This window comes from Diaphorina citri, unplaced genomic scaffold, assembly GCF_000475195.1.
Source record: "Diaphorina citri unplaced genomic scaffold, Diaci psyllid genome assembly version 1.1 scaffold211, whole genome shotgun sequence".
Taxonomy (NCBI): domain Eukaryota; kingdom Metazoa; phylum Arthropoda; class Insecta; order Hemiptera; family Psyllidae; genus Diaphorina; species Diaphorina citri.
Genome location: NW_007377648.1, coordinates 137987 through 150486, shown reverse-complemented (window position 1 = coordinate 150486; position 12500 = coordinate 137987). Strand labels below are relative to the sequence as shown.

Below are 12500 nucleotides of genomic sequence, written 5' to 3'. Positions count from 1 at the left end.
AAAAAAGAAGTCCTGCTGTCAGAGGTTCCCAAGGTAAATAGTAAAGACAATCCAATTGGATCATTCATAATATCTACGAAAAATCTGGTCTTTCTAAAAAGTTATTTGCCACCTTATGATGGGTAAAAAATTTGGCAATAAAAAACTACAGAAACAGAAACCTTTTTAAAAACCCCAGATAAAGGTTTTTATCAGAGTCGAATATGTTGTGTTGTTTATAGGGGGACTTGAGAAGATTTCAAGTCTTTTGATTTTAAGTTTGACCTACGGGATACCTTTAATATACCTAATAAGGTATCTACCTATACCTACAGAAATACGAGCTATAGTCTAAAATGTTATTAGACAACTCCACTAAATCCATTTAATTCAGCTGAAGTTGATGTGAGTTTAGTGTGGTGACACATTGATACATGGGTTGTGTACTACCCGTATCTATTGAAGTTTGCTGAAAGGTGATTTTGACATCTCCACCAGTTCTCTATCGATGTTAATATCTCTTCTCGCTCATCTGATGAGAGACATACTATGGAATGGGCTATATGACATCTCCACTAATTGTAAATAATTTATAATTATTATAGGTACCTATTAAAGACAATCCAATTAGATCATTCATAATATCTACGAAAAATCTGGTCTTTCTAAAAAGTTATTTGCCACCTTCACTAAAGGGTTATTTGACATCTCCACTAAAGGGTTTTTTGGCATCTCCACTAAAGGGTTATTTGGTATCTTCACTAAAGGGTTATTTGGCATCTCCACTAAAGGGTTATTTGGCATCTCCACTAAAGGGTTATTTGGCATCTCCACTAAAGGGTTATTTGGCATCTTCACTAAAGGGTTATTTGGCATCTCCACTAAAGGGTTATTTGGCATCTTCACTAAAGGGTTATTTGACATCTCCACTAAAGGGTTATTTGGCATCTCCACTAAAGGGTTATTTGGCATCTCCACTAAAGGGTTATTTGGCATCTCCACTAATACTACCACTGGGACTATTGCAAACTAAATACCACATACATAGGTACCTACCTATCGGACACAATATCATGAAAATTGCAAGCATTACCTACACCACTAAAGGGTTATTTGGCATCTCCACTAAAGGGTTATTTGGCATCTCCACTAAAGGGTTATTTGGCATCTCCACTAAAGGGTTATTGGGCATCTGCACTAATACTACCACTGGGACTATTGCAAACTAAATACCAGATATGCACCTACCTATCGGACACAATATCATGAAAATTGCAAGCATTACCTACTTCAGTTGTTACTTCTTTCTTCCATATCACTTCAGTAGAGGAATATTCACCAAGTCCGCTTTATTAGTGTAAAGTGCGGTCAATATTCCAAAATTAACAACCTCCAGAGGAAGAGTCAATATATCAGTGGATGGCTTAGTCACGGGGATCAGAGTTAGGGTAAAAGACACCAGTCCCTCATTCGGACACACACCACTGGTTTGTTTCCTTCCATCTCTACCGCAGTACATGACTACCATATGGTTCCTAGCCCCTATTTCACCTAACATCCTCTCTACCGGTACCGGGGGAGATTATCAGCTGATTTTGTATACCTATACTTTCACAAGGGCGGAAGTACGAGCTACCGAGTACAGCCAGGCACCTAGGCTTCCGCTATCTTGAGTTTTCGTTGGAAGTATGTATTTTTTCGTCAAATAGCAGGAAAATGTTCAAAATATGTAGGTATTAATGTAAGTATGGAGCAGCGAAATGTACATCCATATGTGATATACATAACAGCGAAATGAGATCTCAGTGGTTGGCATTATTTCCGTTCAAAAAGTCCTCTGATGCAGATATGCTTATTATTACATACAGGATTATTACAGGAGGCATACATACAGGACTCAGGTTTATGACAGAGGACAATACAGGAGTATGTATTACAAGAGAAATAGGAAAATACAGGAGTATTGCAGGAAAATACAGGAGTAGGTATTACAGGAGCCTCACAACCTTAGAGTCCCCCCTTCAAAACAGAAACTGATCGCAAACATACAAATTAATTACGCTCTCTTAACTGCCCCCCCCCCTCCTCCTCCTCTTTATCCCTCCCCCTCTTCCTCTCTCCCCTCACAGCATCCCTGCTGAGTAAAAATGATTTCGCCCTCGAACAAGTTGGAGAGAGAGAGAGAGAGAGAGAGAGAGAGAGAATTTGAACGAGAAATTTTCCACTGTGCATGGAACTGGAAATCAGCCTCTCTCTCTCTCTCTCTCTCTCTGGAATTCGAAAATTAAATAGAAACTTAGAAACTGTCGTCAGAAAGCTCTTTTTTCAGTCTCTCCCGCTGATTTTCAGCCTCTCTCTCTCTCTCTCTCGTTCAAGAGGGAAAAAAATGTAATTTTCTCGATGAGATCCAGGAATAAAATGGTAACATACCGAGAGAGAAAGAGAGAGAGAGAGAGGAAAGGGGCAAAGTGAAGGAGGAAGGAGAGAGAGAGAGAAAAGGAAGGGACGGGGGAAAAAGAGGACAGGGATGGAGAATCGGAAAGAGGAGAAAATAGAGAAAGAGCCGAAGGAAGGAAGAGGAGAGAAAGAGCGGAAGTAGGATAGGCTTAGGGAAGAGAATGGAAAATAAGGATAAGCTCCCGTAGAGAAAAAGAAAGATGGAGAGGGAATGAAATTTATATTTATAGCTCAGTTAAAGCTTGTAATTTATACGTATGGATCCTCTATTATTGGTATAGGTATATCTCGGTGACTTATCTCCGGCCAAAAATACTTTGGTATAAGGAAGATACCTACGAGCAATAGATATAGTATGTTATGTGAACATGTTAATTATATGCTTGTATAGTTAATATGTAGCTATGTTTAGTTGTTAAATAACGCCAAATGGAGAGATTGGGAAATTCGAATATTGAAAAAAGGAACGAGTCTTATTTTGGATCGCCATTGGCAAAAAAATGGTCCTCCAACCTCCAAGAAGCCTTAGATATTATATAAATAATAAATTCGCCTATGATGAAAAAAGAAGTCCTGCTGTCAGAGGTTCCCAAGGTAAATAGTGTAAACCTGTAAATACATAAATACCTAAGTAGTAAATGAAGAATGGTGAGTTACTCACCATTATTGCTGATAGGCACGTTGAGATCTGATCGGACCGATTCTATCACATCGCATGTCATGGTTGTAGGCTTCCCCGAACCCTTGGTCACCGAGTTGTGATGCCAGATGTACGTGATCTTGTTGAACACTTCATTCAGTCGAATATCCCGGTGTGGAGAGTCGCCATCCAGATAATGGTCTTTCATCATTCTAATATGTACGTGATCTTGTTGAACACTTCATTCAGTCGAATATCCCGGTGTGGAGAGTCGCCATCCAGATAATGGTCTTTCATCATTCTAAGACTTCTAAGAGCCGACCTAGGATGTGAAGAATTGAAGATCTTCACGAACTTGATGGTAAGTCACCGGTTTCTACCTTTCCAGGAGAATTTTCAGCAGACAGGGCTGTTTCTAGAAGAATTTCTAGCCGTTAGAGTGATTTTTAGAAGAATTTGACACAATGTTGTCGCCGGTTTCTGGAAGTAAACCGGACTTTTAGGTAAATTTCTATTCAAATTTGCATTTCTAGTCAATCATTTCCGATATCTTATCAAGTTTGTGTTGGACTTTTTCTTTCAGGGTTTTTAGGAGAAGACCAAGTTGGGGATGGTGTATTGAAATCTGACCGACTTGATGGAGAATGCGAGATGCCATTCATAATATCTACGAAAAATCTGGTCTTTCTAAAAAGTTATTTGCCACCTTCACTAAAGGGTTATTTGACATCTCCACTAAAGGGTTATTTGACATCTCCACTAAAGGGTTATTAAATTTGGCATCTCCACTAAAGGGTTATTTGGCATCTCCACTAAAGGGTTATTTGGCATCTCCACTAATACTACCACTGGGACTATTGCAAACTAAATACCACATAGGTACCTATCGGACACAATATCATGAAAATTGCAAGCATTACCTATTCAGTTGTTACTTCTTTCTTCCATATCACTTCAGTAGAGGAATATTCACCAAGTCCGCTTTATTAGGGTAAAGTGCGGTCAATATTTCAAAATTAACAACCTCCAGAGGAAGAGTCAATATATCAGTGGATGGCTTAGTCACGGGGATCAGAGTTAGGGTAAAAAACACCAGTCCCTCATTCGGACACACACCACTGGTTTGTTTCCTTCCATCTCTACCGCAGTACATGACTACCATATGGTTCCTAGCCCCTATTTCACCTAACATCCTCTCTACCGGTGCCGAGGGAGATTATCAGCTGATTTTGTATACCTATGCTTTCACAAGGGCGGAAGTACGAGCTACCGAGTACAGCCAGGCACCTAGGCTTCCGCTATCTTGAGTTTTCGTTGGAAGTATGTATTTTTTCGTCAAATAGCAGGAAAATGTTCAAAATATGTAGGTATATACATATGTAAGTAAGTATGGAGCAGCGAAATGTACATCCATATGTGATATACATAACAGCGAAATGAGATCTCAGTGGTTGGCATTATTTCCGTTCAAAAAGTCCTCTGATGCAGATATGCTTATTATTACATACAGGATTATTACAGGAGGCATACATACAGGACTCAGGTTTATGACAGAGGACAATACAGGAGTATGTATTACAAGAGAAATAGGAAGTGATAACTACTTATCAATCGGAAATTGTGACAATAATTGGAGGTAAATGGATCATCTGCTTACACTCATGTCTAAATGTCTTTTGTTGACTTTATACTGGTCAACATTAATAACAGATAATATTGATATTAGTGTCTGGTATTACTTAAGTAGGTATAATGTAAACTGTTTCTTCAATATTAGGAGACTTGGCCCTGCAGAAAAGTTTCTCCGAGGAGGTGAAAAAATCGCAATCAGGTGAGAGACAGAGTGACAGAGGTTGATTTCCCCCCCCTCTCAAATTAAAAAGAACATGAGTGGGTCTTTTTCTTTCCTTATCCTACCTACATCCTGTATTCCTATAATAAGGAAGTAGATACCTAATGTATTTGATAGGTATCGCTGTATACCTGCTAACTTAGCAGCGCTAAAATCTTTAGTGAAGAGGGTTTTACCCTCAATTCGGCGACAAGCTAAACACCTCATCACACTAACTTCAACAAGCCTGAATAGAGTTGGGAAAAGGCGACAACACGCGATTGTCCTGAAGGTCACCTATCCAAATATCAACCACGCGCAACGTTAATTAACTTTTGAGATCTATTGAGCTCTGGTGCATCCAATGTGCTGTCACCGCTGGCGTCGCGGACCAACCAAGCAAAATCGTCGCGTTGATATGAGATTTTTTTTTTAGGGCGCTCTGGAATACCAGGTTATTCATGCCTCTCGTTGAATCTTAGTTTGATCTTCACTTCGTTCGTTCATTCAAATAACCTCTTGTCTTCCTCTCCCCTGTGTTTGCAAAAATAAATAAATAAATAAACCCATTTTGTGTTGAGTAAATCATAATTTAAGTATAACCTAATTTTCTTTGGTATTTATCTGCCTAATTATAGTATGTGCCTTTTGTAATGGGTACTTATTTCTCCACTAACTATAACCTACTTATACCAATACATTTTATACATAAGATCTGATATTTTCCTAATAACCTGCCCAACAAGTAGGTATCATTCTACCATTTGCTATCTCCCTTAAAAAAAAAGTGTCTACATAAAATATTTCTTTTAATAAATTAATTACTGAAACAGTAGGAATTCATCAAAATAATATTACAATTTTCCTATTGTTTTAACTATTTTGGAAAAAAGAAAAAAAAATACTTAAAAAGTAACAAATACAATAGCTTATTGATGATTTTTCATTATGACCAAATAAACACTTCATTTGAAATCACACTTTGGTTCTTACCTTTACCTATTTGATTAATACAAGGTATCAAATCCAAGGACTCTATTTACTTTTTATTTCATTTGTAGAAATGCCACAATTCGACTTATTGATTTGGATACCTTACTTACCTGTACAGATTTCAAATGAAATGTTGGTCTACCTATTATCAAATGATACAAATAAATTGAATTTTTTTCTAAACCTCATTCTTCTTATGTAAAATAATTATGTGAAATCTGGAAGTGAGATATTTTAATTTTTAAATATCCTTTTTTTTGTTGCAAATAAAGCTAAAACCAAAATGAAAATATTGATGAATAGAATTTACCAAAATAATATGTGCCAAAGCTGTTGTGAAGTTCTGTAAAACTGTGAACCATATTTTGACCTAGAGATTTAAGTGAGATATTTTAATTTTTAAATATCCCTTTTTTCTTGCAAATAAAGCTAAAACCAAAATGAAAATATTGATGAATAGAATTTACCGAAATAATATGTGCCAAAGCTGTTGTGAAGTTCTGTAAAACTGTGAACCATATTTTGACCTAGAGATTTTTGTTGAGACATTAAATTTGACTCACCATGTCCGCTCAAGCTCATCTGCCCAATTCTTGGGCCCTTGACACAAAGGTTGTGTTACATGTTGATGATAATGTTGGTTTGAAACACGTAAGTTCCAAGTAGCAAACTTCTACTCTGATGCAAACACCAAGTGCTCAATTAAATATTATGTGCCTTCATCAATATTAAATTTAACTCACCATGTCCGCTCAAGCTCATCTGCCCAATTCTTGGGCCCTTGACACAAAGGTTGTGTTACATGTTGATGATAATGTTGGTTTGAAACACGTAAGTTCCAAGTAGCAAACTTCTACTCTGATGCAAACACCAAGTGCTCAATAAAATATTATGTGCCTTCATCAATTGATGTTTTTGTACTATGTAATTGGTATTGTTTTCTCATAGGATAAGTATTGAAAGAGCTGGATTTACCACCCTACAGGACAGACACTTTTTTTTTACTGTGCTCTGAAACCTATTATGATAATGGACCATTATTTTGTACTATGTAATTGGTATTGTTTTCTCATAGGATAAGTATTGAAAGAGCTGGATTTACCACCCTACAGGACAGACACTTTTTTTTACTGTGCTCTGAAACCTATTATGATAATGGACCATTATAAAAAAAAGGTCCAAATAAGTAATTCATGAATCATAATATCCAAGTAGGTAGTAAAAGTTCCTGAAAGTGCCCCAAGGCCCATGGCATTAGTCACTTGGGTAAATCCGGCCCTGTGATGAAGAGTTTCTTCAATTGAATGTGTTTTTATCTTTGCCTTTGTATGATGTTTAATATAGACAACATTTGGGTTTCAGTTGGCAGGTGCATCTTCTGAAAAAGATGGAGAAAGTGCCCCAAGGCCCATGGCATTAGTCACTTGGGTAAATCCGGCCCTGTGATGAAGAGTTTCTTCAATTGAATGTGTTTTTATCTTTACCTTTGTATGATGTTTAATATAGACAACATTTGGGTTTCAGTTGGCAGGTGCACCTTCTGAAAAAGATGGAGGTATGATGTTTAATATAGACAACATTTGGGTTTCAGTTGGCAGGTGCACCTTCTGAAAAAGATGGAGAAAAAAAATATTATTGAAATACAAAATCTCATTGGGTTACCTTTATTGTCAATTTTATTATTTTCATTTGGTCAGTTGGTTCGGATACAAGATCTTGTTAAATTTTACCCAAAAGCAATGTTAGAACGGAACTAAAGTCCGGCAAAACTTATCTTACCTACTCATTGTACAATAGAAAGATGGAGAAAAAAAAATATTATTGAAATATAAAATCTCATTGGGTTACCTTTATTGTCAATTTTATTATTTTCATTTGGTCAGTTGGTTCAGATACAAGATCTTGTTAAATTTTACCCAAAAGCAATGTTAGAACGGAACTAAAGTCCGGTAAAACTTATCTGACCTACTCATTGTACAATAGATCGACATGTTTACATCTGGATGTGAAAACGGTGATTTTCATGTGTATGTCCACACGCACCAATCTATTGTATAATGAGATTTTAAGATTAATAAATCAGCTACGTACGAGTTTTTGTTTGATGGCGAGTATTTATTTGAATATTTTTTCTCTCTTCGATTTCGGGACGATAAGACCATAGCAGTTACAGTTCCCTCTGTCAAACCTCTAAAAAAAAAAAAAAAAAATCAATTTGATTCTAAAAGATTGGTCACAACAACATTAGGACATGAAGATTTCTTTCAATCCTTCATTAGGAAAGCATTGGCCCCACCAGGAGAGATACCCACCAAGGATATTGGCATCATTGCCTCTTTAAATGGTGAAAGAGCTTTTGCCGAAACTATAGCAACAAACCTATGTCACCCGATAGTGTCACCAAATTCTACCTACACAGGGCTTCATACTTCATTCACGAATCTTCTATGTCTATTAGGTATGTTAATTATTTTAAACACACAATTATTAGTATTGCCTATGGTGTTAAATCAAATAAAGTTAAATAATAAAGAAAAAGAAAAACTTTTGACTTTTACCTAGAGGTTCATTTAAACCTGTACCTAGGTAAAAGGTATGAAATTGGAGGATGTTATAATGGAGCAGTTGCATATGGGTAAAAATTATTTAAATAAATGGTCGATTCCTATGTAAAAAGTTGGGAAAAATATAAATCTGAGGTCAAAACTCCGAAAAAATAACTGTAAAAGGTCGAAAATTAAATTTTCATTTTCCGTTCTAATGAAAGAGTTTAAATATGTGTGACGTCAGACTTTACGCAGTTGTTTTTTTCGTCCGTTAGGTAGCGCCACTATGCAAGCGCGCTAGCGGAGGAGCAGAAAGAACTGCGCAGAAACGTATGCACACAAACACATTAATGCGTTGCCTGCGAGGGAGCTTTGCTCGGGACATTTGATGTGACGTCATCGCCTACGAGAGCGTATGCCGTGACGTCAAAGTTCACGATTTACCGGCGTTTTTTTAATCGATTTATCTCGGGATCTAGAAGTCGTAGAAGAAAAAAAAATTCCGTTGGTCCTCATTTTTCCTGCTCTATGACTTTGAAACATCACCCAAGTAAGCGCAACTAATCTATTTCACCAATAGTGGATGTGCCAGTTTATCTATTTTTGGTGGATGTGACAACTTCACCGATATTTTTATTATGCGCGTTTGTTATGCTCCCACAAAAATCCCATGGTGGGATTTTTTTCCATCCCATTAAAAACGCATTTGGTTTATTGACGTTTGAAATTTCAAAATGGCGTCAAATTTCCAAACAAATAAAAAATGCAAGTTTTCAGAAAATGTCCTGCTTGATGTGTGAATAATATTTTTTTTTATTCGTTATAAGTAACAAAAAAATACCTAATTTTGTTTTAATTTCGTGGTATTCTCTATCACATTATTGATTAAAATAAGTACAACTTCTAGTGTAAGGTCAGTATGATGGATTCATGAATAGACAGGTTCGGAATCTTGGCTACAGTAGACTCCATTGCTTGGGTTAAGTTGTTGCCTCCTAATGAATGAATACTTTTCCTTTATACACAGAATATCAAGTAGGTATTTTTGGAATTCCAATAAGTTTCTTATTTAGAAAATGAAACAAAAAATTGACTTAGGTAATAAATGTTTTTTTTTTTTAAGAGGTTTGACAGAGGGAACTGCAACTGCTATGGTCTTATCGTCCCGAAATTGAAGGGAGAAGGAAGACAGGATAGGAGAAAGCCAGCCGTTCCGAGAACGAACACTATATAAAATCTGCCCCGGGCGGGAATTGAACCCACAGCCTAGTGCTTATGAGAAATGTTTGCTTGTAAAAAGGTATTTTGCTTCCTATGTTAAGTAATGGTAGTATGTCGGAAGTGTTGGAAATGTCTGATACGGATAGGTGTGCGGACTACCATTACTTGACATAGGAAGCAAAATACAAAATTTGTCGGAAATGCCTGAAGTGTTGGAAGTGTATGATCAGTCTGCGCGCTGCTTTAGATGTACTAAGTAGTGGTTCAGTGAACTGTATACCTAAGAACTTACTCGGGAGAAAGCCCCTTCTAGGGACCTTCCCGAAGGGCCGATAGGGTTCAAAATGTAGTCAGAAATTTTCCATTAGGTATGTGTTGAAAATTTTGGCCAAAATTCATCAAAATCGGACAACCCGTTCGAGAGTTGTGGTGAAACAAACAAACAACATACAGACAAACTTTCCAAACAATGTGAATTTAAGGTTTTAGGTTTTGACTTTTAGCAATTTACCGATTCGAGAAAAGGGGTGAAAAAAGAGGGGGGGAGGGAGGGAAGGAAGGAACCCCTTCAAAACGGAACGAAATGTTAACAAAGATTTCCATCTCGACAGTATGACAGTTGACGATTTAACACACTGATGTATGAAAGTTAGTGCTCATTCTTGAATCACTCAGGATTGGTGATTTTTCGAACCCCTCGAGATGCCAGTACACAGAGTTCAGAATTCAATGGAAGTGTCCGATATCAGTGAGAATCTGTTGCTATTTTGAACACCTCAGGAGTAGTAGGTACACAGTTTGAGGAAATATCAGGTAATAATTTCAAGAGGGTTGAACCGTATCACACAAAAGTCAGTCAAATACCGGCAAAATTTCATGCAACAGGTAAATCTCCGTAGTCAGTCAGCCGGTATATTTTTCGAGTGAAACTTATTTGGCCGGTTTTCTAAAGGTACAACTTAATTTTAACTTAATAATTAATTTTACAAAATTAATTTTGATTTGAAATTTGAATAATTACTAAAAAAACAAAATGGGTGTCATGAATTTTTTACTTTTTTTTCGAGCGTATTTTTTTGCTAAAATATTTTTTTATTTCTTATCAGGACACTTGTTCTTATCACAGATGTGTACTAGCCTGATGCTCGCCAAGTACTGTGAATGTAATGATACTGATAACTGATAGCGAGCAGAAACTTGAATGAAGCAACCAAGCAAAATCCAACTCCTAGCATTCAATGAGCTTTGCCTCGTTCTCTCTTCGATGTTTCATCATTTTCCTTTTTGATAATCGAACTGGGAAGATGGGTGGTTTTATATACCTAATCCGAATTATTTCGAGGGAGAGGATAAGTATTGGCAAATATTGCCTTTGTCGTTACGGGTAAAGAGCTAACCTTGGATCCCTGGAGTATAGGTGTTATCTACTTATTATACCTACAGTTAGGTAAGAGTAAGTTGTAGGAAGATGAGATTTTATTCAATTTGATTCTAAAAGATTGGCCACAACAACATTAGGGCATGAAGATTTCTTTCAATCCTTCATTAGGAAAGCATACCCACCAAGGATATTGGCATCATTGCCTCTTTAAATGGTGAAAGAGCTTTTGCCGAAACTATAGCAACAAACCTATGTCACCCGATAGTGTCACCAAATTCTACCTACACAGAGCTTCATACTTCATTCACGAATCTTCTATGTCTATTAGGTATGTTAATTATTTTAAACACACAATTATTATTATTGCCTATGGTGTTAAATGAAATAAAGTTAAATAATAAAGAAAAAGAAAAACTTTGGACTTTTACCTAGAGGTTCATTTAAACCTGTAGGTAAAAGGTATGAGATTGGAGGATGAAACTTTTGACTTTTACCTAGAGGTTCATTTAAACCTGTACCTAGGTAAAAGGTATGAAATTGGAGGATGTTATAATGGAGCAGTTGCATATGGGTAAAAATTATTTAAATAAATGGTCGATTCCTATGTAAAAAGTTGGGAAAAATATAAATCTGAGGTCAAAACTCCGAAAAAATAACTGTAAAAGGTCGAAAATTAATGCAGTTACAGTTCTCTGTACCTCTTGAAAAAATAGTGGAGTGATTGTGAATGACCCCATATATCGTTCCAATCAAGCCACTCCACTACTTTTTGGAACGAAAAAAAGAAGTAGGTAGGGATTTAATTTTCGAAGTATTGTTCTGGTTGTGGTTATGTACCGGGTTGAGTAGAGCTCGGACTAAGTGAGACAGGCTCTCTTCGATTTCGGGACGATAAGACCATAGCAGTTACAGTTCCCTCTGTCAAACCTCTTAAAAAAAAAAGAAGAAGTAGGGATTTAATTTTCGAAGAATTGTTCTGGTTGTGGTTATGTACCGGGTTGATTAGAGCTCGGACTAGGTGAGACAGGACAATACATTCTACAGTTTGGCATGGGAGTGGTAACTTAAAAACAAGGCAAGTTTACCAACCTTGCCTTCCTCAACCTGGTACATAACCACAACCTCTGGGTCCCTGGCGAAGATGAACCATTGGAGGGCAGTGAGAGTACCAATCATAATGATTCTGGGACCCAGACCCTTCCATAAACCTCCAAATCCAATCTTCTTCACAATGTCTCCAACACTTGCTCCTTTCTCTTGGTTCAGCTTGGACACCAGAGTATCAGCAGGGTGAGAGACAATAGCACAGAACACACCAGCAATGTATCCAGCAGCAAAGGTCACAATCAACTGTTCACCCTTTTCGGTGATCGACTTTGAGATTTATAATTTTATACCTATACAGAGAGAAACATGATATGAGTAACACTTACGTTCTAGCTCTTCGTCTTT

General features: G+C 36.9%; 2 protein-coding genes and 1 long non-coding RNA gene across 3 annotated transcripts in view; 1 reads left to right on the top strand and 2 right to left on the bottom strand.

Moving 5' to 3' along the window:
* LOC103506051 (protein charybde) overlaps window positions 1–3394 on the bottom strand; it is a 36047-nt gene extending 32653 nt beyond the window's left edge. The window contains exons 1-2 of the mRNA XM_008470431.3: window positions 3296–3394; window positions 3098–3206 (exon numbers count right to left, since the gene is read on the bottom strand). Coding sequence (XP_008468653.2) covers window positions 3098–3206; window positions 3296–3376 — 190 coding nt within the window. The 5' untranslated portion in view covers window positions 3377–3394. The remainder of the gene's footprint in view (window positions 1–3097; window positions 3207–3295) is intronic.
* LOC113466097 lies at window positions 3154–3654 on the top strand. Its single transcript, XR_003390606.1, has 2 exons — window positions 3154–3295; window positions 3394–3654. It is a non-coding gene; the product is annotated as an uncharacterized LOC113466097 (long non-coding RNA).
* An 8504-nt stretch (window positions 3655–12158) lies between these two features.
* LOC113466099 (phosphate carrier protein, mitochondrial-like) overlaps window positions 12159–12500 on the bottom strand; it is a gene marked incomplete at its 3' end in the record, with an annotated part of 2261 nt that continues 1919 nt past the window's right edge. The window contains exon 2 of the mRNA XM_026821213.1: window positions 12159–12422. Coding sequence (XP_026677014.1) covers window positions 12159–12422 — 264 coding nt within the window. The remainder of the gene's footprint in view (window positions 12423–12500) is intronic.